This window comes from Callithrix jacchus, chromosome 5 (assembly GCF_049354715.1).
Source record: "Callithrix jacchus isolate 240 chromosome 5, calJac240_pri, whole genome shotgun sequence".
NCBI lineage: Eukaryota > Metazoa > Chordata > Mammalia > Primates > Cebidae > Callithrix > Callithrix jacchus.
In genome coordinates this window covers 94,169,562-94,197,381 of record NC_133506.1, presented here as the reverse complement: position 1 = coordinate 94,197,381, position 27,820 = coordinate 94,169,562, and the positions used below count along the sequence as shown (strand labels likewise).

Sequence of the window (27,820 nt, the reverse complement as noted above, 5' to 3'; positions counted from 1 at the left end):
ATTACTTGACTCTGGAAGTTGCGGTGAGTTGAGATCACACCACTGCACTCTAGTCTGTGTGACAAAGTAAGACTGCCTTTAAAAAAAAAAACAACAGTATGTGGCTCATATTTTTCTATTGGAAACACTGGTTTCAACAACCCCTAAAGCCCTGTTCTACTATACCACATCATTAATCTATAAACAAGTAGAGAGAACTCAATTCTCTGGGTCTAAGTTCTCTTTTTAAGGCTAACTATTCAATTTCTTTGAAATACTTTGTGTCAGAAGACCCAGGCACACATCTCATTTGGACAGCATTCCCACTACTTTTGAGTCTCACTTTTTAGAAAGCTGTCTGGAGGACTGAATGAAGACCTGAAAATACCTAACCAAATTTACAGCAGTAATAAGGTCTCAAGTCTGCTTCTAGTCATTGTTCATTACCACCACTTTCCAAGACAGTATTCAGTTAAAACTTCTGAACAATGAGTGTTTTAATTTTATCTAATGAAATACATATACATGAGTGGTAAGCTAAATCTTCAAACTTACAAAGCACATCAGCATGGCCTGTAATTGTGCAGTCTAATATTGTAGTCAATTGTCACATGTGGCTATTTACATTTAAATTAATTAAAAAGAAACTGAAGCACAAATTTAGTTCCTGAGTCACATCAGCCACATTTCAAGTGCTCAATATCCCTATGTAGTTAGTAGACAGTTCCATCATTGAAGAAAGTTCTATTGGACAATAACTCTCAAAGAGAAAAAGCCACAACAGTAACAATGACAGAGAAAACATCTTGTTAAAAATAATTCAAATAACATATAGAGTTAAACATATGCATGGAAGAAACAATTTTGCAAAGAAGCTGAGGACTCAATGTAAATGGAACCTTTTAAAAGCAAGGTACAAGTTCCAATTATGGTCAGAAACAATTGTTCAAGAGCAACTACCAAGGTTCCTGAAATGTGAATTTTCCTAAATACTCAAATGAAAATGATTGTGTTCTACATACACACCATTCTGTGCCTTATTCCTAATCAGAGTGAAAGCACTTTCACTAAAGTTAACCACACCACTTTAAGCTAAGTAAACTGACCATTAAGAAAATTCTGAAGAATATGATACATTTTAAACTTAGAAGTTATTCCCAGGAGACTGCAGCATAATTCCAGGAAGTATACCTCTTCCAGACAGTACAACTAAGCATGTAGTAAATCCTAGTACTTAGCATTGCTTTCTATTTGCAACCCAAAATAACTATAGCAGGAATCCCTAACATTTGACTCAACGAAACATTCCATGCCTGCTTTTATGGATCAAAGGGCAAAGAATAGGTTAGGGTGATTTTTAATTGGAGACTCAAGGAGTCTAGAAATACAAAAGAATGTTTCAGGTGGCCTAAAGATACTTAATGTGCCAAAAAATTGAGAATTACAGGCAATAATTTATATATGTAGCCTAGGATTTTTAAGAAACTGCAATTCCAACAATATCTTGCTCAAATAGGCATTCATTTATTAACTGCTATCCATCTAGAAAAAAAGAAATATTCATAAATTAAAATTCATTTACTATCAGTCCACTGATGATGACAGATCCTTCAACTGGACAATGTAGTTAAAGGGTATAAAAATAAGTTCATTTACAGTTTCATAAGCTAACTCTATACTCATACTTAAGTTCCTCATTTCTTGTTTCCAGTTTTTATCTTACGTGTTTCAGAAAGTTTTCTGCATCTTAGCAAACAGGTAGAAGCTCAGAGGTCAGAGACCAAAGACACCAATCAAAATAATCCTTATTAGTTCGGCTTGGGGGTTCACACCTACTATCCCAGCACTTTCGGGGGGCAGAGGCAAAGGATTGCTTGAGCCCAGGAGATTAGCCTGGGCAACATGGTGAAGCCCAATCTCTACAAAAAATACAAAAATTAGCCAGGTGTGGTGGCTCATGTCTGTAGTCCCAGCTACTCAGGATGCTGAGGTGGGAGGACGGCTTGAGTCCTGGAGGTTAAGGCTGCAGTGAGCTGTGATGGCACCACTGACCTCTAGCATGGAAGACAGAGCAAAAACCCTGCCTCTTCAAAAAACAAAAACCTTCTAAGTTTTAAAAAGGGAGGAGATAATGATATGAAGTCAGGACATACATTATCATGGAAGAGGCTGCGGTTATTGGGCTCTGCAATTAATCAGCTGGAGCACACAGTCACATTAGTTAAGCAAGCTTAAGTTTAGGCATGACATAGCAATCCAAAAAACAGACTGAATTTTTCAATTTACAAATCTGCTTTATATTCAAAATCTTCAAATTATTTGAGAAGAAAATGGCTTTGCTCAAGTATCTGCAGAAACTTTGAACCAGTTAGAAAACAGATGTATTAAATTTGTCTTCGATAACTGACGAGGTTGGGTTCCAATCTTTGGGATCATTTAACAATTCTTGTCTCCTCTTTAAAAGAAATGAAAAGCTATTACTCGAACCACCACAAGATTTAGTAGTGAGCTATACATCTGCCGTGGAAAATAAACAGCAGCTGTACTTGATTCTCTGTGTGTGGTTTATAAACATTTGTCTGCAGAAAGATATTTCAGATGCACATTAGTATGAAAATAAGCCCATGTTTTCCTTTCACACTTAAGAACAGCACCTTCTCAACTCTCCACATTCATTTGCCACCCCAATTTAACAGAGGTAACCACGGCAATTAAACTAGAATTGATCAGAAAAACATGTCCATTTTTGTCACTGAACATTTTTTTTCTTCTTTTTTAACCTGGCAACTTTCATTTAAGTCACTGAACATTTTCAACCTTCTGCAAAAGTTTTTTTATTGCCAAGGTATATTCCATTACTTCAGATGAGTTATTTGAAAATTATGACTAAAGAAAGTGCATTATTTAACTCATTTTATGGGTAAAGACTTATTATTCTTTACATTTCAAGCCTTAAAGGAAAATAATTCCTTGCTAGTGCAAATATGGTAATACCTGCAAAGAAATATGAAATTACGTTACTTATAGCTTGAATTATTAAACCCTTTTATTAACAAGAATCCTTTATGCATGTTATGCCAATGGGGGAAATGTAAATAAAAATGGTCTTCAATGGTAAAGTGTCTAACAGGTCACCGGTATTAGTGTCATGCCAAACCACCGCATTCTCTGTTATGATGGAATTAGCCCTTCAGACCATTGAGCTGAGGCAGGCTTCTTTAAGAGGATATTTGGGAAGAGAGCAAATTAATAGGAATAAGTTATTTTAGCTACAGTAAAAATCAGGATTGGTGACACCGGAAAATCAAAAGCTCTGAAGAGGTTTAAATTCAGTGAAGCCTTCCAATGGTCACCTGCCTAGGCCGGCAACTGGCATGCTGCCAGATGAGACAATAATATGTTGCCTCCAGGATAAGGAACCATGGGGAAGAACTCTAGAACTTACTAAAGGGAAGCCAGTTACAGACAAAATAACCCTGCAAGTCTCAGAGCAGCTGTGCTCTGTCCCCAGGGCTCTGTTCAATTCCATATGATCCTGAGGAAGATATCAAAACTACCTGCTACTACTAGAGAAGACTAGAAGATAACCTCTGCGTAACTTTCCCACCTTCTAGAACCAGAGAGGGGTTAAGAGCCACAACATCCCCAGAGAAATAAAAAAGTGGGGGAAGGGAGGCGAGTTTCCCTAGGGATCTTGACCCCACACACTCTGAGATTGACAACGTTCTGAGAAACGCGTTCCCCCATTCTACCCTCGTTCCGTTCTTTCAGTGACCTTCTGTCCCTACTGCCTCAGGGAAGGCAAGAGACAAACCAACGCCTCACCAACCCTCAACCCTCACCACCGGAGAAGGTGCCTTTCTCAGTTGAGAGCCGCAGAGGGAGGAAAAAAAAAAAGGTTGCTCCTCCCCAACCCACCCGCCCCACAACTCCTGGGTGCAGACACGATGAGGAAAAGAGGAAAGCAATAGAAGGTGACAGCCCTGCACTGGCCCAGGGGATGATAAGAATCCTTGCTCTGATAGAAACAAGGGAGAATCCCCCCTCCCACTCCCCTACCCAAATGAATGAACTAAATAAAATGGGGAGGGGAGAGTTAGTAGGCGCAGTACCGGCCATCCAGGAAGCAAGATCGAGAGGCCTTTGGATCCAGGCCTGGCCTTGCAGCCCTTTGCTCCCCAACTCCCGTCCTTTCCATCCAAGCCCCACATCATTTAACCTTTTAAGCTTTCTAAGATACTGCCCCCTCCTCCATCTACCCCAAACACCGATAACCTCCCCCCCCCACCCTTCCAGCTCCAATACTGCTCAGGCCCAGACTCCAGCTTCTTCCATCCTTCCTACCACCTTCTCCACAGCCCTCACCAGCCCGGGCCCGGCCGCACCTGGAGATGCTCCTGAAAACGAATTGGCAGAATCTGGGCCATGGCGCTGTCGGGGGGTATGGTCTCCTCCTGTCACTGGGACTGCGGGGCAGTGGCTGCCCGGGCTCTCCAAGGGAGAGGAGGAGAAGGGGAGGGGGAAGGCTGGGCTCAGCAGGATCCTCTCCGGGGACGCAGGAAACTGGCAGGCGGACGAAAGAGCTCGGGTCGGGGGCGGAGGCTCCAGGGGCCAAGAGAGCCGCAATGGCGGAACCGGGCGCAGCGCAGACTCCGGAAACGGCTGAGCCCTGCGGATGGATCCCAGCGACAGAACTCCGCCCAGTCGCCTCACTCTCCTCCGCCTTATGTACCCTTCCGAGGAGCGGCGCGCGGCGGGCGCAGGAATTCGCGGCGCAGTGCGCCCAAACCCTCGCGTCCTGACGCATATGGGAAAACAGAGGAACCAGAGGGACTACTTTTTAGACTCATAATTTTCGCCAATCTTCTTTTTCTCCCCCCACCGCGGCTTTTTTTTTCATTTTGCCACATCATGCGACTCGGAGCGACCAACGTCACTTCCGTGGGTGCTTTAGGTCCCACCCACGTACTTCCATGTGCACGTGATGCTGATGGGGAAGGGTCGGCTGATTGCTGCCAGAATGGAGAGTGCGTTCCAAGGAAATGCAAGGTCTTCAGGGAGTGAGGTGGCTGTTGGGCCACTTTGAGGAATAGCGGGTGCCGCTTCCTTCCCCTGAGGCCCTTGCCTGTTTCGACTGAGCCCTTTACAGGAGGACATGGCGGGAGCATACGGGTGCAGCCTCCCGCCCTCTCCGTGACTCAGGGAAACGGCCTCGCCGCAGAGTGCTCCCTCGGCAGCTGCCTGCAGCACTCCTCCCCCGCCAGGCTTCAGAGTGGTGGTTTCCTACAGCCTAGGGAGGAGCCCTGAAACGGGGTTTAACATCCTCCCTGCCCTCGCACGCGCCCTTCTGACGGTTGGCGAACCTGATGCGCGGATTCTAACTAGAACCAGCACTCTCTTCGGGTGTTAGATAATTAGCTCAAAGGACAGCGAAGGCCATTTATGATGCCTCTCAAGCTGGCCTTATAACAGCTTTTCTTAACGTTTTTTGCGGACATTTTGTCGGACATATGCCGGCCTAGCTCAGTGGTGAGTTTCGTTAAAGAATTCGAGTATCCGAACGTTAAGGAGGATTTTTTTTTTTTTTTTTTTTGCCACATCAAACTTATGTCTCTTTAGATAATTAGGTTAAAGATGGTTGGTAAAACCTGAAGGTTCCTGGAGGAAAGAGATGAACTATTAGCCGTGTTATTTCGGTGGGATCATCTCAACACAGGTTCCTCTAGGTTAGCAGTGTAGAAATGTGGCGCTTCAAAGCCGGAGCATCCAGTCAAAGAACATGAAGGTGTCAACGGCATTCACTGATCAATAACCACCTTCCAGCACTTCCATGCTAAAGTATAAGCCATAATAGTATTTCACAGTGGCACCAATAAAGGATAAAAGAAGTTGCTTCTGTGCCTTTTATCTTTATAAAGGTGATTTCTCCCCCCAGAAAGAAAAACTCAAGTCCACAGTAATTATATTTAGTGCCCTTTTCAGATAAAGGACGTAAAACCCTATTGGGAAGACGGTAATTTTGTGTTAAGCAGTCTTGGTTAGAGTGAGAAGTTCGCCAATCATTTTAGTTGCTTCTAGTGTTTTTCCCTTAACTGTCTCACATACTGAGCATGAGAGAAGACTGGCAGGTAAGAGGGCAGTCAGAGATTGTCCTACAAAGAAAAACCTTGCCACCATGTTGTAAGAGTGAATATTTATGCTTGCAAAATTTCTTTTTGTATCGTTAAGCTAAATACACGAAGATCCTCTGTGTTCTGCAACATTTGAAATGACCTTTCTAATGCCTAATAGTAACTGGTTTAAACCCTTTTTGGAAGTAGACAAATTCTAAATTAAAATTCTAAGGGAGTAATTGTTTTATTACAGTAATTCAATAGATTGATCAAGTTATATTTTCAGTCTCAGAATCTGGAGATAAAAGAGCTGTATCATGAATTGGCTGCCAAAATTTAATTTATTAATGTGTCTTGCATTTTCATACAGATCTTGTAACTTTAAGTACATTTAGAATCCCAAAAGCAGTTGATTTTAGCTATTTGGTGTGGAATATCTAACCAAGAAGTGCACTGAGGTTCTGTTAGTGACTGCTACGTTATCACACATAGAAATCTGATGAATACACTGTTTTGAGAAATAATTTAGGAAGAGGAAAAATAGATTTTGATATTCTGGATCATTTTGAAATGATCTTCAAATCAATCCAAAAATTTCCAAAAGGAAAAAAAAAAGTCAAGATGATAAACATTAAAAAAAAAAAACAAAAACAGCAAACCCTATGCCTTTTTAAAGATGAATAATTGGAGTAGGGTAATAGGTTTTTTTTAATGGGAGTCTGCTGTTCTTGCTGACAGTATAAAGGCAGTTTCACTGGTTTAGAAAGCCCAAAAGCTGAGGCCATGTTAACAGAGTATGTGAGGTATGTTCTTGCTAACAGTATAAAGGCAGTGTCACTGGTTTAAAAACTGCAAAGGCTGAGGCCCTGTTAAGAGTTACCTAAGCAATATCTGAATGGCACTGTTTTCACACATTACTTTAAGTTAGAGGGGAGAACAGATAACCTAACAGACCGGGAAGCAAATCCTAATACCCAGAATGTTTTTTTCTTTTTTTTCAGACAGTCTTGCTTTGTTGCCCAGGCTAGAGTACAGTGGCTTGATCTCAGCTCACTGCAATCTCTGCCTCCCAGGTTCAAGCAATTCTCCTGCCTCAGCCTCCCGAATAGCTGGGATTACAAGTTTGTGCCACCATGCCCGGCTAATTTTTGTATTTTTAGTAGAGATGAGGTTTCACTATGTTGGCCAGCCTGGTCTTGAACTCCTGACCTCGTGATCTGCCTGCCTTGGCCTCCCAAAGTGCTGGGATTACAGGGGTGAGCCACTGCACCTTTCTTCCAGAATGTTTTTTTTTTTTTTCAACGATGCAGTATGACAGTCTTTTTTTTTTGCCAATCAGTTTGAGCTTATAAGGTTGCTTAGGTTAGCCTTGAACTCATGACCTCGCCTTCGCAAGCGCCACGACCTCCGGCGGGAGCCACTTTGGACCCCAACATAGTCTTTTAAAAGATAATGCTATGAATGATCACCCTAGCTTTTGGTTTCAGAAAATGTTTTAGCAAGGTAGCCATGTTAATAAAATAAATGGTGAAGTTAAGGCTATTTTTGTCATAATGCTCATCAGCAGTTCGTCCCTATCATGAGTCATAGCAAGTGCCATTAGCAAAACTACATTGCTTGGTCTGTTATTTTGAGGAGTGCTAGTTTTTCAAAACCTATACAAGAAACCTGTATATTGTCACTAATTTTAATGTTATGCTAACAACTAGGATATATACATATAACCCTCAATGGAATGACACCTCAAAAAAAACCACAAAAAACCTCTTACTGTAGGATTTCTCTGTAGCTGTTCATCTTCAAGCAGCCCTGGCATTAATGCCCCTGCTTTTTAAAAACCTGATTTTTTAAAAACAGCTTGAGGCTGGGTGCGGTGGCTCAAGCCTGTAATCCCAGCACTTTGGGAGGCCAAGGCGGGTGGATCACGAGGTCAAGAATTCGAGACCATCCTGGTCAACATAGTGAAACCCCATCTCTACTAAAAATACAAAAAATTAGCTGGGCATGGTGTCGCGTGCCTGTAATCCCAGCTACTCAGGAGGCTGAGGCAGGAGAATTGCCTGAACCCAGGAGGTGGAGGTTGCGGTGAGCCGAGATCGCGCCATTGCGCTCCAGCCAGGGTAACAAGAGCGAAACTCCGTCTCAAAAAAAAAAAAACAGCTTGAATTTGCTGCATTGCAAAAGTCACAAAGGCATATCTCACATACTCAGAGATTAATTGTAAAGCAGAATTTTAATCCACTTTACCAAATGTTTACAATTCAGATTCTAATAAAGCCATAAAAGACATACTTTAGTATTATCCAAGTAAGATACCTGGTTTTGCCATTTGAACAGCAGCTTTGAAGCATCTCAACCCCCTGGGGCCATTGATATGAATCCCAGCAGGGTTAGACTGGCTAGGTCATTATCTTTTCATGCAAGATAAAGAACAGCCTATCAAATGTGAGTAAACAAATGCTCACTCTATTTTGACCCTGTGCAAGTCACTGACTATAGGCAAGGCTCCCCTCTCCAAAATGAAAAAATGAAAGCAGCATTTACAAAGCAACAAGATTTTTTTTCTTCCTTTTTTTGAGTCTTGCTCTTGTCATCCAAGCTAGAGTGCAATGGTATGATCTTGCCTCATTGCAACCTCTGCCTCCTGGGTTCAAGCAATTCTGCTTCAGCCTCCTGAGTACCTGGGATTACAGGCACCAGCCACCATACCTGGCAAATTTTTGTATTTTCAGTAGAGATGGGGTTTTCACTATGTTGGCTAGGCTGGTCTTGAACTCCTGACCTCAGGTGATCTGCCTGCCTCAGCCTCTCAAAGTGCTGGGATTACAGGCGTGAGCCACCACACCCAGCCCCGAAAGAACAAAATTTTAATGGCCTTTTAATTTTACTATGAAATGTACCCGACTTAAACTTTTTTTTTTTTTTGTAACATTCTTGGAGTATAGACTTATACTCTTGACATCATCCACTGGTAAGGCTTGTTTTAAACTTTTAAATAGATAGCAATAAGATCTATAGTGAATCTTTACTCTGTATCAGCATTGGGCATGTTCTAAGTGAAAAGCAAAGACTAACTGTGGGGATCCAATCAGGTCACAGTATATGGGGCCCACCCATGTTTTAGAAGGGTTAAATCAGATCCTGGCAGAGGAATGAAGTGGTTCATGATATTACCTTAAAAAGTCATCTCACAAAAATTGGTTAAGGCAGGGCCTGGTGGCTCACACCTGTAATCCCAGCACTTTGGGAGGCCAAGGCGGGTGGATCCCCTGAAGTCAGGAGTTTGAATTGAGAGCAGCTTGGCCAACATGGTGAAACCCTGTCTCTACTAAATATATAAAAATTAGCTGGGCATGTTGGCAGGCACCTGTCATCCCAGCTACTTGGGAGGCTGAGGCAGGAGAATCACTTGAACCTGGGAGGCAGAGGCTGCAGGGAGCCACTGAGATCACACCACTGTACTCCAGCCTAGGTGACAGAGCGAGACTCGGTCTCAAACAAACAAAAAAGCTTCTGGATGCCTTCAATATTTTTTGAAACTCTCTGCCTCCCCTATTTCCCTTTCAATTCTAGACAAATTAAAGGAAACTTTCTATTATACTTTTATATAGCACTTTTAAAAAAGGTGTTTATTAATAGTGGATTTTGTATTAGAGGAAGATCAGACAAATATGTCTTCATTTGCCGCTCTACAGTGTGCCACTGCACTTCAGCCTGGGCAACCGAGCAAGACTCCATCTCAAAAAAAAAAAGCTGGTTTACAAATAAATAGCAATTCACAGAACACTGTGGACAGAAAAATCCAGGAGTTTAACCCTGCTGATTAATAGGGAGACAGATGCCACGCCACAACATCTTCTGACAAAAGTCACAAGAAGCTTGAGAGCATCTATAGAATGAAGAGGCAGTGAGGGTGAAGTGTGGGAATAATTGTTATGGGCAATTGCTGTTTCTATATATAGAAATATAATGTACCATGGGTAACAATAAAATCTAGAACATTCTGTGTTCACCTCCTAGAGTTACTACTGTCTCCAGTTCAAAGCAAAGCATGACCCACAGATATGTTCCCTTGGGAATTTTAAAGTTTTGTCACACTCCAGGGATAGTTCTGCCAGTAGCAATGTACATCTACAGCCTTATTAATGGTAGTAAACTCTCACTTATTCACAACAGAATAGCTAAGGACTGACATTTGGTAAAGTTTTGGTTAACAATAAAGTGTAAAGGAATTATAATTAATTTCTTCAAACATTTTCCAGTACCTACAATGTAAAATTAAATACTCAATGTTAAATTATTTTGTAAAGCCTTTTTTGAAAAAAACAGTTGAAATAGGGAAAGCAATTCTGAACCTTAAAGGTCTCAGATTCATCAGTGAACAGTTGTTGTATAGTACTACTGCAAATGTAGCCTAATCTCAGTATGTACCAAACTTAGGATACACTAGGAATTACTTTTTTAAAATGCTATACCTCATCCTGTCATGACTATTAAAAGTGGATTACATGTAAATCAAACCAAATACCTGGTTATTTTCTTTTCCTGGTTGCTCATATTCCAAATAACTGAGTTTAATGTTGTACAGTATAGAACCAGACAACTACTGTTCATTCCATAAACTCCAATGATGAAAAGTATGCAGCATTCATATAAGCCTACCTTAGATTTATTAATATAAATTGTTTCTTTTCTGATCCAACCTTGTTAGCACCAAGAGTCATGAAAAAGTCTCCTTAGGTTAAGGAGACTTTTAAGTCTCTATTTAAGGAGAACCACTTCTCTAAGGAGAACCACTTAAATATGTGGTTCTCCATTATCCACAAGGGATATACTCCAAGACCTCTCCATAGGATGCCTGAAACCGCAGCCAATACTGAACCCTATATAGTATACACTATGGTTTTTCTATATATATATGCCTATGATAAAGTTTAACATATAAATTAGGCACAGCAGCTGGGCACCATGGCCCATACCTGTAATCCCAGCACTTTGGGAGGCCAAGGCGGGTGGATTACCTGAGGTCAGGAGTTGGAGACCAGCCTGACCAACATGGAGAAACCCTGTCTCTACTAATAAAGTAAAAAAAATTAGCTGGGCGTGGTAGTGTGCATCTGTAATCCCAGCTACTCGGGAGGCTGAGGCAGGAGAATCGCTTGAACCCAGAAGGCAAAGGTTGTGGTGAGCCAAGATCGCGCCATTGCACTCCACCTGGGCAACAAGAGTGAAACTCTGTCTCATAAATAAATAAATAAGGCACAGTAAGATATTAACAATAAAAACGGGACAATTAAAACAATGTACTATAATAAAAGTTATGTGACTGTTGTCTATCTCAAAATATATCATAGTCACCTATTTTTGGACACAGTTGAACATAAGTAACTGAAACATCAGAAAATGAAATCTCAGATAAGGAGGGACTACAATATAAAGCATTCTACATGCATCGTGAAAAGAAAAACTAACCTGATGAAGACAGCTCTTAGTCTATTTTGAGGAAGGCTTAACAATTCCATTTTTAAATTAATTTATTTTTTAAAAATGTTAATCTTTGCACAGAAGTGGTAAAAATTCCATTTTTTAAAAAGGGAACTAAATGAAGTAGCAGACAAGTATACAATGTCACATGATAAAAAGTAGATCCAAGTCCAATCTACTTTTAAATTTTTCTTTCTGTAGGAATGAGTGACAGTCAGATTATTCTCCATTTGACCTATTAGTGTTAACCCAAGATACAGACTGGGCATTGCAAAACCCTTCCCAAAAAATCCTTCTCAAAGTGACACCAGTATCTTTCCACTGTTTAGATCTGGTTCCTCTCTCCAACTACATAAATTCTGTTTCCCTTTTTGTTTCAGTCCAGGTCCTACTCTTCCCTCAAAAACTCAGCTTAAAATCCATTTACTGGCCAGGCACGGTGGCTCATGCCTATAATCCCAGCACTTTGGGAGGCCGAGGTGGGTGGATCGTTTGAGGTCAGAAGTTCAAGACCAGCCTGGCCAACGTGGTGAAACCATCTTTACTACAAATATAAAAATTAGCTGGGCGTGGTGGTGGGCAGTCCCAGCTACTTGGGAGGCTGAGGCAGAGAACTGGTTGAACACAGGAGGCGGAGATAGCAGTGAGCTGAGATGGCGCCACTGCACTCCAGCCTGGGTGACAGAGCGAGACTCCATCTCAAAAAAAAAAAAAATCGATCTACCTTAATTCTCGTGCTATCAAAGCATCTATTGATTACACTACCCATCTAATTTGAAGCCTAGGCTACGTTATAAATACATCCCATATACAAAGCACCAAACTAGATGCTGGGCTGCATTTTGCGTTCACTTATCTCATTTCCTATGTTTCAGCTGAGAACCAAGTAATAATATTAGGTGAGAAAAATATGTAGATTTTATCTGGCAAGGAATGTGACTGATCATTCTTTGAAAAATATTTTAACAGCTTCACAAGGGAATTTTATATTATTCATATATTAAGTTTAAAGGTACAGCTAACAAGTAATAAGGATTACTTTAAAAATCTTTGGGAGAATAAAGATTACTATTTAAATTTATTGATTCCTTGATATTATGCCCAGTCCTATCAACTACTACGAAGAAAAAGTAAAAGCCAGAAAAATAAGACATTTCATTAAGACATTGTCTTGCAAATGAAATGATCTTTTAAGTTACATTGGGAATGTAAAAAGTACATTCCCAATATTTTCTTTCTTTCTTTCTTTCTTTCTTTTTTTTTGAGATGGAGTTTTGCTTTCGTTACCCAGGCTGGAATGCAATGGCGCGATCTCAGCTCACTGCAACCTCCGCCTCCTGGGTTCAGGCAATTCTCCTGCCTCAGCCTCCTGAGTAGCTGGGATTACAGGCACACGCCACCATCCCCAGCTAATTTTTTTTTTGTATTTTTAGTATAGACGGGGTTTCACCATGTTGACCAGGATGGTCTCGATCTCTTGACCTCATGATCCACCTGCCTCGGCCTCCCAAAGTGCTGAGATTACACGTGTGAGCCACCATGCCCGGCCCATTCACAATATTTTCTAGACTCAAGTACAAGTGTAAAGAACTGAAATTGGCTGGGCGAAGTGGCTCACACCTATAATCTCAGCACTTTGGGAGACCAAGGCAGGCGGATCACTTGAGGTCAAAAGTTTTTGAGATCATCCTGGCCAACCTGGGAAACCCTGTCTTTACTAAAAATAAAAAAATTAGCTGGGTGTGGTGGCACATGCCTGTAATCCAGCTACTCAGGAAGCTGAGGCAGGAGAATCACTTGAACCTGGATGGCGAAGGTTGCAGTGAGCCAACATTGCGACACTGCACTCCAGCCTGGGCAAGAGTAAGACTCCAAAGAAAAAAACCCTGAAATTAAAACAATAATACAGTCACCCCTCAGTATCAGCTGGGGTTTGGTTCCAGAACTTCCCCCTGAGGATACCAAAATCTGGCTGATGCTTAAGTTTCTCATATAAAATGGGTAGTATCTGCATATAACCTATGTATATCATCCTGTATACTTTATATATCTAGATTACTTATAATACCTAATATAAAGTTATTATACTCTGTTGTTTTTTATATTATCTTTCATTATTGTATATTTTATTGGATTTTGTTTGGAATATTTTTAATCTGTGGTTGATTGAATCTGTGGGTGTGGAACCCCAGATACTGAGCCCCTGCATACAGGGGGCTGACTGTGTTTCCTGACATGTGAAATTCGAATTTCATTCTCCATAGTTTTATTGGAACACAGTGATATTCATTCATGTACTGTCTGTTGTTGTTTTCGTACTACAACATCAGAGTAACTGCAACAGAGATTATATGGCCAGAAAGCCTAAAATATTTACTATCTGGCTTATCAATTTCAAATCAGGTAATTTTTTTTTAAAACAGTCTGTTGCCAGGCTGGAGTGCAGTGGCACAATCTCGGCTCATGGCAACCTCTGCCTCCTGGGCTCAAGCATTTCTCCTGCCTCAGCCTCCTGAGTAGCTGGGATTGCAGGTGTGTGTCACCACTCCCAGTTAATTTTTCTATTTTTAGTAGAGATGAGGTTTCACCATGGTGGTCAGGCTGGTCTCAATCTCTTGTGACCTCGTGATCTGTCCACCTTGGCCTCCCAAAGTGCTGGGATTACAGGCATGAGACACCATGCCTGGCCCAAATCAGATAATTTTATTATTCCCTAGTTTGAACATATGAAAAAAGCATTAAATATCTAAATATGTAAATTAAGATAATAATGAGGCACCTTTTTGTCAATAATTAGAAGACTGAGGTAGTATGAGGTATAGTGACTGGTATTTTCATATATTGCTGGTTGGAATATGAACTGGTTCATCTGTCCTGCTAAATAGGAGTATACATCAAGAACTTCAAAAATCACTTTCACTGCGGTAAAATTCAACAGTAAGAACACATCACAATTTACTAATGTTTTTCCCTACTGATAGCTATATATATGTGCTGTTTTCAGATTTTTTCTTTTAGAAACAATGTTGTATTTCACATTGTAATGAATGCTGTATCTAAATTTTTTATGTATTTATCATCAGCAATTAATGTTAAATCTATAGGAGTCCAATTTTATAAGGCACAGTATACTGTATATAGTCTCAGAGTTCCTAGTCTAGAGAAACCCAGAAACCCCTAAGTCTAAATGTGGACTTACTGGATCCACCCTAAGTAATCAAAATTAGTATCACCAATAAGGGACAAATGCCATGTACCTCCAGATGTGATACCCTGTTCAAAACCACCTAAGTCTAGAGGTGGACTTACTAGGTATCAGGTTGTACACAGCTTCAACTTTACTAGATACTGCCAAAATGTTGTCTAACATAAGACCTGGCTGGGCATGGTGGCTCATGTCTGTAATCCCGGGATTTTGGTAGGCTATTTGAGCTCCGGAGTTGGAGACCCAGCCTGAGCAACATAGTGACACCTCATCTCTACAACAAATGAATTTTAAAACAATTAGCCGGGTGTGTTGACACACACCTGTACTCTCAGCTACTCAGGTGGCTAAGGTGGGAGGATTGCTTGAGCCTAGGAGATCAAGGAAGTAGTGAGCCATGATCATGCTGTACTCCAGACAGGGCAAAAGAGCTGTATGAAAAATAAATAAATTAATTAAACAAGAACAATTTATTCTTCATCACCAACACTTTTGAGGTATTAATTATTGCTAATATGATATAAATTAATGGCATCTCCCTAGTTACAAGTTAGGTTCATTGCCTTATTTATTGACCCTTCCTTCCTGTTCCCCCTTTTATAAAAGGACCGACCATGTCCTTTGCCCATTTTTCTATTATAACATTTGTCTTTGATTCTGTTTTGTTTCATTTAGTAACTTGAAGGTGTATTCACATTCTTTTAAGAACAAACTCCTCCATAAAAACCACCTTTCCTCCAAGGCTGCTTCCACATTCTTGCCTTAACTAATTCCAGCATTCCCTTGATACTATTACTCTCACAGTCTTCTCAACGCAAACCAAAAAACAGAAACTTCTTATCAGTATCAGTCACGATTATCCCAAAACTGTATTGATGTCCTTCCCTTCTAAAAAAATCTATAAAAGTATTCCAAATTCCATAGATTGGTTTACAAAGCTTTCTATAATCTGACCTCAACATTTTCAGCCAGCTACTCTGCTATATATATTCTATCCACCAAGTAAACTCAACTGTTTGCCACCATCTCAAGCACCCTCTGGGGTTTCTGTAAGTAATTATCTGTCTTGATCCATGCTCTTTTTTTTTTTTGAGACGGAGTTTCGCTCTTGTTACCCAGACTGGAGTGCAATGGCACGATCTTGGCTCACCGCAACCTCCGCCTCCTGAGTTCAAGCAATTCTCCCGCCTCAGCCTCCCGAGTAGTTGGGACTACAGGCACACACCACCATGCCCAGCTAATTTTTGTATTTTTAGTAGAGACGGGGTTTCACCTTGTTGACCAGGATGGTCTTGATCTCTTGACCTCGTGATCCACCCGCCTCAGCCTCCCAAAGTGCTGGGATTATAGGCGTGAGCCACCGTGCCCGGCCTTCGATCCATGCTCTTCTTAGCACCCACTCATTTATCAGACATTCATCCTTCAAGGAAAACCTTCTTCCTTACAATATGATACCAACAAATATCGAAAAGAATTAGAAAAAAAAATCACCATTTTGCAGCCATAAGAATAAAATGGATTCAGGCAAGAATAATCAATTGATGATAAATCCAAAATGTCACATTTTATAAGGAACAAAATATTTTATATAATGTCAAAGTATCTCTCCCTCAAATTATTTATGAATTATAAGGATAACTACATTGATATCATTTAAAAAGCACCCTTGTAAGTAATCAAAGTTAATACCATCAGTAAGGGGCATATGTCACGTACCTCCAGATGCAATACCCTGAAAGACACTATTCCTTATGCAGTATTCCAGTTAAAAATGCACAGCCATGAAGAAACATTGGAGAACATTCTATAAAGTAGCTAGCCTATATTATTCAAAAATGTTCATGTGTCAAAGAGAAGAACTGAGGATTTTTTCCAGATTAAAAGAGACTAAATACAATACATGATCCTAGACTAAATCTTGAACTAGAGAAAAATGCCATAAAGGACATTACTGAAAGAACTGATATAATTTGAGTGTGAGATGTAGATTCAGAATGTGTGCTTAATATTTACTAAACTAGAAGAGTTTTCATTCCAAGAATCCACACACACTCCTACCACATCTAAGGAAATGCCCTTATACAACACACCTGAGAAGAAAAAACGAACAGAATTAAATGATTAATATGTATTAATAACAGTGTCTAGAGCACTACAGATAAAAATTAACAAATTAAAACACTGGAGAGGTTCGGAGAAACTATCACTCACCTTTTCTTAGGGACAAATACATGAATTTGGGTCCTTGTGATTTTGATAAACATTTCAAATTTCTATTACTGAACATAAAACTAGATTCCAAAGGAAATAACTAGAAGAGTTTAGTTATATATAAAAAATTTAGATGCTTAACTTTTACACAAAATATCTAAAAACACACATTATACTGTCTTTTTGAATTTTAATGACACTAATAGCTTTATTTAACAAACACTGAGTGACTACTATGTGCAAAGCACTATGCCAGATGCATGAAAGATACAAAGATGAAAAGAGACATAGTCCCTGCCCACAAGGAGCGTATAATCTAGTGAGGGAGACAAATACACAAATAACTAGAATACAAGGCAGTAAACAAGAGTGGGCAAGTGCTGAGTGTGGCCTGAGTGTGATACTAACTAGCCTCAAGATTCCAATTTGAAACACAATGAAATAGTGTTGCCTGCTTTGAAAATCCCATCCCAAGTCTGGCATAATGGAAGTTAAATGGCCCTACCCAAGCAGCTGGAAATAACAGAGTAGGCCAGATGGAGGGGCTGTTTGAAAGCACTATCACACCTACATACATGGTGCTGATACAATTACGTAGGTATGGCTAAAAAAGAACTCTATATATGTATATATATATCATCTGTCCTTTGGTTAATGGCTATAGCTACTGTTTTAAACAATATACTTTTATATAAAAAGGAATTTGTATAATCCCAGAAAAATCAATTTAAGGATTAATATTAATTCAAGAAAGAATCCTGCCATAGGCAACTTTATTTACTAATTGATTAAGTCTTTTCTCTAAATATCTATAAAGCTCTGTAGCAATTAAACAGTTAGACATTTAAGTATTGCTGAGTAGAAACCTCTTATGTTCAGCCTTCTGAAAGAAATGGTCACATACCTGATAAGCACTATTCTAATAGCGACAAGAAGGCCTTAAAGAGATTTAAGGAAAATAATTTTTAATGCTTCAATGCAAATGGAGTACACGCTGATTAAATACAACTCAATGTTCTTTGAAAACATCTCAATGACAGCGTTTGATACCAGTTAAGGCCAGCAAAATTGCACTGAGGAAAATATTACATGTACTGTCTTTCATTGGTTTAATGTATCATTGCTTATGACTATGGCAACGCAATCTTTCCTTTGACAATTGCATTTATGGGAACTGATGAGCTTTGATTTATGAACTCTGATTTGCTTTTAGTTCATATGCCAATAACAAGTGCTGACCACTTCCTCTTGGTAGTGCTGTCTGAAATAACTGGCAAAGTAGAAGCACATTTCCTGGCTGCTTTTCCTACTTCCTGAATTGAAGGGTTCACCACCTTAGCCTGTTTCTTTCCGTGTATCACTGTGCTCCTGGGTCCTCTGCTGCTTTCTCTCAAGGAAACGAGCTCGTGCATCAGATATGGATTTGTCATCATTTCTTCTTTGCATTTTCTTTAGGACGTCTTTTGATATTCCATCTGAAAACATTACAAATTAATCCAATAAAACTTAGCTTTGAGATTCAGTACTGGAAGTGTTAAGTGAAAGAGAAGCCCTGATTTTTCAACATTAACAAAGTAAAAAGAATAATGAGAAAAATAAATTTTGCCCTTTCAAAAGCAATGTAGTCTATGGTTACAAAATTAAGAGCACCAAAGCCAACGTGTCAGAAAAACTGACTCTAATTCAGACACGTGGCACAGTGTTGTAACACTGTAATAAAATACCTAGTGGTTAACATTTCTAAAGACTTTTCTATGATTTCTTGGGCAAAACTCTTCACCATTCTATTTTCCAGTGACGTCAAATAAAGAAAATACGATATGCTTCATCATTCAACCTCAAAAAGCTTTACTTAAAAGAGTTTTGTGTGTGCGAGCTGATAATTAAACTTTCTGTCCTATTTCCATACCACAACTATGCCTCCCAACCAGGGTCCTAATATTTTGTAGAAAAAAACCCTTGGAAACAAAGGGGATTCTGAGTTAATAATGCATAAATCATAAATTCTATGGTTTTTTTTTTTTTTTTTTTAAAGAGACAGTGTCTCACTCCATCACCCCCAGGCGGGAGTACACTGGTGAAAACACAGTTTACTGCAGCCTCAAACTCCTGGGTTCATGTGATACTCCTGCTTCAGCCTCCCAAGTCACTTGGACTACAGGTGCACAACAACATGCCTGGCTAATTTTTTTTTTTTAAGAGATGGGGTCTCACCACATTGCCCAGGTTGGTCACAACATTTTTATAAAGAAAAATAGTAAAGCACTACTGGGAAGCACTATGGCATAGTGGTTAAGAGTAGAACAAATGATTTACTCACCCTTTAGCTGCCTTACATTTTCCTTATTTGTCCATCTCCTTCTTGCATCTTCTCTCACTTCACGTCGGGCCACACTGCTCAAATCATGTGCATTAAATTCATGCAACTTGGGTAACAAGTCTCTTACCCATTCGTAACGGATTGGGCATACAATTCTTGCGTAGACTTTGGTGGTAACCAATACCTCATGAAAAATGATCCATTCAAGTTTGGTTTCCTGTTCATGAAGCTATAAAACATTTCTTTTAAGGATGATAAACTCAATAACCTGCCCTATTTCACAGCAGACCAACCAAATAGTCCAAACCTTTCTCAATTAATTCCTGTCTTCTTCAAACAAGGGGCATAGGCCAACCAGTACCCTTATAGATCTATGTAATATAGATATATGCAAATTTAACCCCAAAGTGAAAAGTAGAAGACATACTTATATTACTTATTTCCACACCATTACAAATTTCTTCCCTTTATGAAAAAGAAAGCACTTACTGCTGAGGAAGGATGAATGTGAACTGGGCTTCCACGCCCATCCATTGTGCAAAATGTTCTCCCCACAGATCTGTAAACAGAAAAACAAAATGATAAAGACTAGAACAGTAAAAGAATGAAGTAAATTAAGCATTAAGTTCAGCAATGAACAACTGCAGTATGTTCTACTACAAAGAGCATTATAAGCAGAGGTTTACATTTATTCAATTGTTACTACAACCTCTCTACCAATTCATCTTAAATTAATTATTCAAGTTAAACAGTAACTACAATTAGGTATAAGTCACTACAATCAGGTATAAGCAATCAGTAGTAACATTAACAATAATCTATGAGCTTTGAGAGGCAGGAATTTTATTAAAAGGTCAAAACTGAAACTCAAATAAATTAGCTAGACTTTTCAAGATCACAGAGCTAATGCATGGTAAAACCATGTCCTAAATGGTTCTTCTCACTTAAATATGGTTTCTTTATGTTATATTACACTGCATCTCTTTTTAAAGAGATAGGTGATTTTTCACTATTCTTTTTTTTTTTTTTTTAAAGTTTAAGTTATTTATTTAAGCCATCTCCTGCCACAAGCAAAAGAATGGAAGATCAGTATACCAGTCATCATTTGATACAGGTAAAGAAGGTGAGCTTAAGGTCCCATATACTTTTTATGGTCCTTGTGCAGAGTAATGGTCCAAACCAGTGCTGTGATCCCTGGTGCCCAGGTAGTGGTCCAGATTCTCTTTATTCATCTTCGTAGCCAGTTGGAAGTGGATTCACATGAGAGTTATGGAATAGGGTTTGGTTACCATCTCCCCAGGGAAACGGCTTGGTCCTGATGCAGAGATGAGGGTAGGTGACGAACTCGGGTGTCTCATGCTCTTTTTGCAACGTCAGGTACACATTCAGCATGCTGACTCCCACCCCAGGGAGCGTGACGAAGAAGGTGAAGACCTTCTACATGAGAGCTGAACCTTCTCCGCTATGGGCAGCACTCGACATAGGCAGCCCCAGCTATGGGCGGGACCAACCCAGCAGCCAAGAAAGCCGAGAGGCAACAGCTGCCGCCATTGTCCACCTGGACCTCGCCTTTTCACTATTCTAAAACTTGACAATTAGTTCATCTATCATTTTTCCAATTCATGCCCTTAACATATTTTCTTCCACATTTCCCTATCTAAATGCCATTCCAAAAAACTTGTCAAAATACTAACCCTAGTTCATTTGTTATAATTTCCTGTAGTACTTTGTATATATATTCACAGTATAACCCACATCAAATTGCATTGCAATTATTCACTTACATATCTGTATCCTCCATTAGATTCAGGTATCATCAAGAATGATGCAAGGACTCATGTTACTCTACCTTTCTATCTTCAGTACCTGCCCAATTTGGCACACAGAGGGTAACCAAGACATATCATATTTTTAAAAGTGTAAAACAATCTAAATTTACAGAAAAGTTGCAAGTAAAAAAGTCTTTTTTACCTGAATCATTTGACAGTAAGCTGCCAACCTAATGTTCCATTATCCCCAAATACTTGAGTGTGCACTTCCTACAGTCAAGAACATTTTCCAACATGACTATAACTATCAAAACCAGGAAATTAACACTGATATGTTACTAACATCTTATCCTTAGACCCCACTGTCATTTCACCAAACGTCTTAATAATATTCTTTATAGCAAAAGGATGTAATTCAGAATCATATACTGCCTTTTTCTTTTCATGTCCCTTTGGTCTCCTTCATTCTGGAATAGTTCCTCTGTCTTTGTCTTTCATGATCTTGGCATCTTTAAAGATGTCAAGGCTAGTTACTGTGTGGTATGTCCCTCACAGAAATAATGCTGTGTTTTTCTCATTGTATCCTATCAGTAAGAACATGATTTCGATTTATTTCATTATGTTCACTTTCATGCTTGATTTTGGTAGCATATGCCAGGATTCTCCACTGTAAAGTTACTTTTTGCTTTTGTAATTAACAAAAATTTTATGGAGAGGTACCTGTAAACAATTCTATTTCTCATTAAGCTTTTAATTTACTCGTTTATTAATTTATACCATGACAGACACATGATTTCACATTTTATTAAGTACATAATAATCTACTACTATCATTACTTATTTTGACGCTTTAAAGTGTCTCATATTTGATCAGTTGGAGCCTCTTCATGCTGGCTCCTATGTTCTTCCGACGTGGTCTCAACCTTTATTAATCACTTCTGTGCTTGCTGGCAAAATAAGATGTTCTGGGCTCATCTTTCACTTTCCCAGCCCCGTTTCTCCAAAGAGCCCTGATTTCTTTAAGTGGCAGATGGATGTCCCAAGTCAAGATCTGGTTACTATGTTTACTCATTGTTATTGCAGTGAATAGAAGGACTGGGAGTTGCTGTTTCAGTCCCTCTCAGAAATAGCCCATGTATACATATAAATATTTGCATACATATAACTGCATTACATATATACACACTAACATCTATTTTTATTCCAGTGTCCGTCCATGCATCCATCTAAATTGAAACCCCTAACTTTATGATATACTGAAATTTCAATCCAGCAGCACAGAGATCATTCCCATTTTCTCACTTTCAGTATTTTTAATTCCCTTCACCATTATCACTCATAGTTACGTGACCAATTCCTCTGTATATAATGAATCTCCATCACCACCAATGTTATCCCTTTCTCTATAAAGATGCCTCCCAGCAGGGTGCGGTGGCTTGTGCCTGTAATCCCAGCACTTTGGGAGGCTGAGTCAGGTGGATCACTTGAGTCCGGGAGTTCAAGACCAGCTTGAGCAACATGGAGAAACCTCATCTCTATTAAAAATAAAAATTAACTGGGCGTGGTGGTGCATGCCTGTAATCCCAGCTACTGGGGAGGCTGAGGCAGGAAAATGGCTTGAACCCAGAAGTTGGAGGTTTCCAGTCTGGGCAACAAGAGCGAAACTCCGTCTCAAAAAAAAAAAAAAATGCCTTCCTCACTATACTCAGACTGATACCTCAAATCAAATAACCCCTTCCCCTTGCTCAAGCCCTAACATTCCATGCCAAGCTACCTTTTCTGAGGGATGCCATGCTCAACCTACCTGGCTTTCACACTATACAAAGGGCCACCCCTCTGCAAGAAAACTCTTGTTACTTGCCTTAAGCGAAGATAACCCATGCTGAACAGCCACCCTAAAAACACACCTCGTATCCTGCTTGAGCTCTAATACCATACACTGAGCCACTGCAGCTCTCCCTGGTCATTGTAATTGATGTCTTAATCATCAAAGAGCTTAAATCAAATCTTCAATGTTTATTATTAAATAGTCTAAAATTGTAGATAGTCAAATGCAGTATATATCTTGATCCATCTCTCAAGTCTTATTGCCTACCTTCGAGCTACATTTTTGAAATAGCCTGCACAGAGACATCTTCGTAGTACTTCATGTTTAGGGCCTTCAAAGGTCTCTCTTGGGAAATCACTTTGCTGTAAAAAGAATATATATAGAGTGGTAAATCTCATAGCAAAATTTGAAATAATCTTTTATTTTGAAAAATCCATATTTCTAAAGACTTCCGTTTCTGCCAAAGACAGAGTAAAAGGGACCACATTTGCCCTTCTATCTGAAAACAAAAAAAATGGACAAAATATATGAAATAATGATTTCCAAAACACTGTAATATCAGGCAATAAAGGACAGTGACTCCAGAGACAGGAAATAAATGCAGTAAGCCCAAAAACTGCCCCAACTTCAGCCTTGAGAGACTGCAGACCAAGGTACAGGGAAGTAAAACTCAGATGGAATCCAGAGAACTCCCTGGGTTAGGGAGACAAAGCTGGGAGTCCAGGAAGACCAAGGTGGCTAGAATTCACAGAACAAGAGTTCAGGAAAGAAGAGAACTGCGTAAAGACACAACTCCAGAGAGGTGCAAAGGGTCCTCCTCAAGTGTTCTGTGGAGTACTGATTAGCACATGAATCTGAGAAAACTACCAGCTCAAGAAAAGAACTTCTTAAAAGGATGTTTTCACAGGGCTAGTAATGGCGCCTGTTCCTATAAGCCACATGAGAATACTACGCTACAATAATTCAAGTGATTTTGGTAAGAGTACTCAGATGTGTCTTGCCTTAGTAGAGGGGAATAACTGGACCTGCACTGAGTGCTGCTCTGATCCCACCTACCAAATGATGTAAGCAAGACCCAAAAAGATCAAAACATTTCCAAGTAACTAGAACACAAAAATATCTAGCCCCCAACAAGGTGACATTCACAATGTTTAGCATCCACTGAAAAATTATCAGGTATGATGTAAAAAAGCAAAAAAATACAATCCATAAATGAGGACATCAATAAATTAAAATCAACTTACAACTGACACAGATTTAATATTCCATTATATAATTATTTGTATAGCTGGATTATGTATGTTCAAAAAGCAGAGATGTGAAAAGTAAAATGTAAAAATTTAAAGACTGAAATCCAACATCTAGAGATTAAAATACAGGGCCAGGCGTGGTGGCTCAAGCCTGTAATCCCAGCACTTTGGGAGGCCGAGGCGGGTGGATCATGAGGTCAACAGATCGAGACCATCCTGGTCAACATGGTGAAACCCCGTCTCTACTAAAAAATACAAAAAAGTAGCTGGGCATGGTGGCGCGTGCCTGTAATCCCAGCTACTCAGGAGGCTGAGGCAGGAGAACTGCCTGAACCCAGGAGGTGGGGGTTGCGGTGAGCCGAGATCATGCCATTGCACTCCAGCCTGGGTAACAAGAGTGAAACTCCGTCTTAAAAAAAAAAGAAAATACAACACCTGAGATGACAAATATACTAGATGGGATTCATGGCAGATTAAACACTTCAGGAAAAAAGATTAATGAACTTGAAGATAAGGCAAATAGAAAACATTAATAATGAAACAAAGAAAATATTAACAGTGGTTTCCAGAGGCTGGAGAAAGAAGAGAATGGGTAGGTTCTTTGGTTTTGATTTGAGTTAGGTTTTGTTTTGACAGGGTCTTACGCTGTCATCCACCCTGGAGACAAGTACTCAATAACAATGATAAGTTCTTAGAAATTGGAACGTTAAGCAAAATTTTTAAAGTAATTTTTTTCTTATCAATGTTAAAACAACGGTGAATAAAACAACATTTTTCTGAAATCAGGTTGTTACAAAAAAAAAAAAAAAAAAAAAAAAACATTTTTCTAGGACCTGCTATGTATCATTGTGCTTAAAGTCACCGTTTCCAAGATCCTACTGATGACGTTAAGTGAGGACTTACTGTATAATGACAGAAAGCAGATCAGTGATTACCCGGGTAAGTGGGGGAGGTTCTGGGAAGTGATACAAACAGATTATAAAAGGGAATGAGGCCAGGCACGGTGGCTCATGCGTGTAATCCCAGCACTCTGGGAGGCCGAGGTAGGTGAATCACTTGAGGTCAGGAGTTTTAGACCAGCCTGGCCAACATGGTGAAACCCCATCTTTACTAAAAATATAAAAATTAGCTGGGTGTGGTGATGCAAGCCTGTAATCCCAGCTACTTGGGAGGCTGAGGCAGGAGAATCGCTTGAACCTGGGAGGCAGAAGTTGCGGTTAGCTGAGATTAGGCCACCACATTCCAGCTTACGGGTCTGTGAGACTCCAACTCAAAAAAAAACAGGAAATGAGAAAATTGGTGGAAAAGCTGGATATATTCCATTATCTTGATAGTTGTTTTATGCAAATGTCAAAACTCATCAAAGTGTAAACATTAAATATATGTTGTTTATTGCACATCAATTATGTATCAGGAAAGCAATTTTTAAATATCTTCAATTCTGCAGATACAATTCTTTTATTACTACTAGGAATCTTTCATGGGGTTAGGGAGATGGCTATACATAGAAACAAATAGAAAGGAAGGTTGGTAGTGAAGAAAGGGTGGTAATGTACATCACTGAATATTCAGTATGAAATATATAGGTCCAAAATGCTACTCAAGAAAAAAAACCATTATGGCAATCACCTGTTTAAGCTTCCTGATTAGTTCTCGAAGTTGGGCTTCCACACGAAATGCAGAAAATAAGCACCTCCAGTGAATCCAGTGTTTTTGGCACCATGAAGCTGGAGCTCCACTGTAAAACAAAAACTCGTATCTTTAAAATGTCTTCTCTAAGTAAAAGACAATCTAACATTCTCATTTCTATTACAAAAGTATAAACCCATTACCAACCGTCAGTTCCTTTAGGAGACCTGTCAAAGTACTAAAGAAGTATTTTGGAAAATTTGAAAAAAACAATTAAATTAATGACTACATTAAAAAATAATTTGTGAATGGAATTCTTTACTTATATATGTGCATTAACAAATATGCAATCATTTTTTAATCTAGGCCACCTACATAGTAGCAAAATTCTATAAGGTCATTTTCAGGAAAGGTTTGAGGAGAAAAGAAGAGAATCAATATCATATACCAAATGCCTACTAAGCAACAGTCATCTGACATAGATAATTTCATGGAAATCCAAAATACCTTGAGGTCAATATCATCTTCACTGAATCTTAGTGTCACCAGCCACATAATAAGTATATATTGGAACTATACATCAAATTGACATTTTCTATACAAAGGACTACCTTACATACCTTGATTTGCATTGTTCAAAGATGACAGCTAAAGTTGCAAAGTCATTAAATCCTCCAGCTTTAGTTGCCAATTCTCGATGTCTCTGTTCTGCTTCCTTCTGGTACTCTGGATCAACTGAAAGAATTAGAGAGGCAATTCAGTTATACTATACATTAAGTGTCTACACTTTGTTTTCAGAAGCTCATTAAAATCTGCCTTTCCATTCCCTTGCACAAGGGTAACTATATCCTGACTTCTAATCCTACAGATGGGTTTTGCCCATTTGTTTTTCTTTTTGTTGTTTTTTGAGACAAAGTCTCACTCTTGTCACCCAGGCTGGAGTGCAGTGGTATGATCTCAGCTCACTACAACCTCTGCTGCCCAGGTTAAAGTAATTCTATTGTCTCAGCCTCCTGATTAGCTGGGATTTACAGGCGCCTGCCACCACACCTGGCTAATTTTTGTATTTTTAGTAGAGATGGGGTTTCGCCATCTTGGTCAGGCTGGTCTTGAATGCCTGACCTCATGATCCACCTGCCTCAGCCTCCCAAAGTGTTGGGATTACAGGTGTGAGCCACTGCACCCAGCCGGGTTTTGCCCATTTTTAACCTTTGTATAAATCAATCAAACAGTATGTACTTGATGAATCTGTTTTCTCTTGCTCAACATTATGTTTTTAAGATTTATCTGTTACTGACTTTGATACCACGCCCCCTACTCCATTTAGGACTGATGTACTCTCTGACTGCCCAAATTCCCCATATGGCACTTTACCCAGGGCTAACCATTTTTTTTTTTTTTTTGAGACAGGGTTTCGCTCTTGTTGTCCAGGCTGGAGTGCAATGGCACAATGTCGGCTAACCGCAACCTCCGCCTTCTGGTTTCACGTGATTTCTCCTGCCTCAGCCTCCTGAGTAGTTGGGATTACAAGTGCCCGGCTAATTTTTGTATTTTTAGTAGAGATGGGGTTTCACCATGTTGGCCAGGCTAGTCTTGAACTCCTGACCTTGTGATCGGCCCACCTCGGCCTCCTAAAGTGTTGGGATTACAGGCGTGAGCCACGCCTGGCCAACCCAGGGCTAATCTTTCAGAGTCCCATTTTTTCAAAACTGCATAGGGGTCCTTCCTTCAACCTAACATGTCACACCACAGTTCCTATTCCCTATACCTATCACAGCTAGATTTAGCAGAGGCACAATGTTGCCTGATTCCAGGGAGCAGCACTTACTATAGACTACAAGGTGAATCTGTAAAGCAGCAATTCCTGTTATCAGGAGGAAAGTAATTTGATTAAGTATAAAGTCTTCCATCCTATCCTTTAAGTAGCTTCCAACTATGTTACCTAGGTAGCAACTGAATGAAGCAGCTAGAGACAAAAGAGAATATTATTTATCTCAGACCATACAAATGACCCTGAAGAAGATATAAATTA

General features: G+C 39.6%; 2 protein-coding genes and 1 pseudogene across 14 annotated transcripts in view; all 3 read right to left on the bottom strand.

Annotated features, from left to right (window-relative positions):
• CLTC (clathrin heavy chain) overlaps positions 1–4,633 on the bottom strand; it is a 79,800-nt gene extending 75,167 nt beyond the window's left edge. For all 6 annotated transcript variants that reach the window (XM_008996958.6, XM_008996960.6, XM_008996959.5 and 3 more), the window contains exon 1: positions 4,365–4,633. In XM_008996958.6, the coding sequence (XP_008995206.1) occupies positions 4,365–4,406 (42 nt within the window). In that variant the 5' untranslated portion in view covers positions 4,407–4,633. The remainder of the gene's footprint in view (positions 1–4,364) is intronic.
• Positions 4,634–17,172: 12,539 nt separating this feature from the next.
• DHX40 (DEAH-box helicase 40) overlaps positions 17,173–27,820 on the bottom strand; it is a 47,610-nt gene continuing 36,962 nt past the window's right edge. For all 8 annotated transcript variants that reach the window (XM_035300666.3, XM_078373676.1, XM_054256087.2 and 5 more), the window contains 6 exons: positions 26,409–26,523; positions 25,789–25,897; positions 23,177–23,271; positions 19,802–19,871; positions 19,313–19,541; positions 17,173–18,467 (listed from right to left, as the gene is read on the bottom strand). In XM_035300666.3, coding sequence (XP_035156557.2) covers positions 18,328–18,467; positions 19,313–19,541; positions 19,802–19,871; positions 23,177–23,271; positions 25,789–25,897; positions 26,409–26,523 — 758 coding nt within the window. In that variant the 3' untranslated portion in view covers positions 17,173–18,327. The remainder of the gene's footprint in view (positions 18,468–19,312; positions 19,542–19,801; positions 19,872–23,176; positions 23,272–25,788; positions 25,898–26,408; positions 26,524–27,820) is intronic.
• On the bottom strand, positions 20,328–20,809 carry LOC118153784 (cytochrome c oxidase subunit 6A1, mitochondrial pseudogene; annotated as a pseudogene).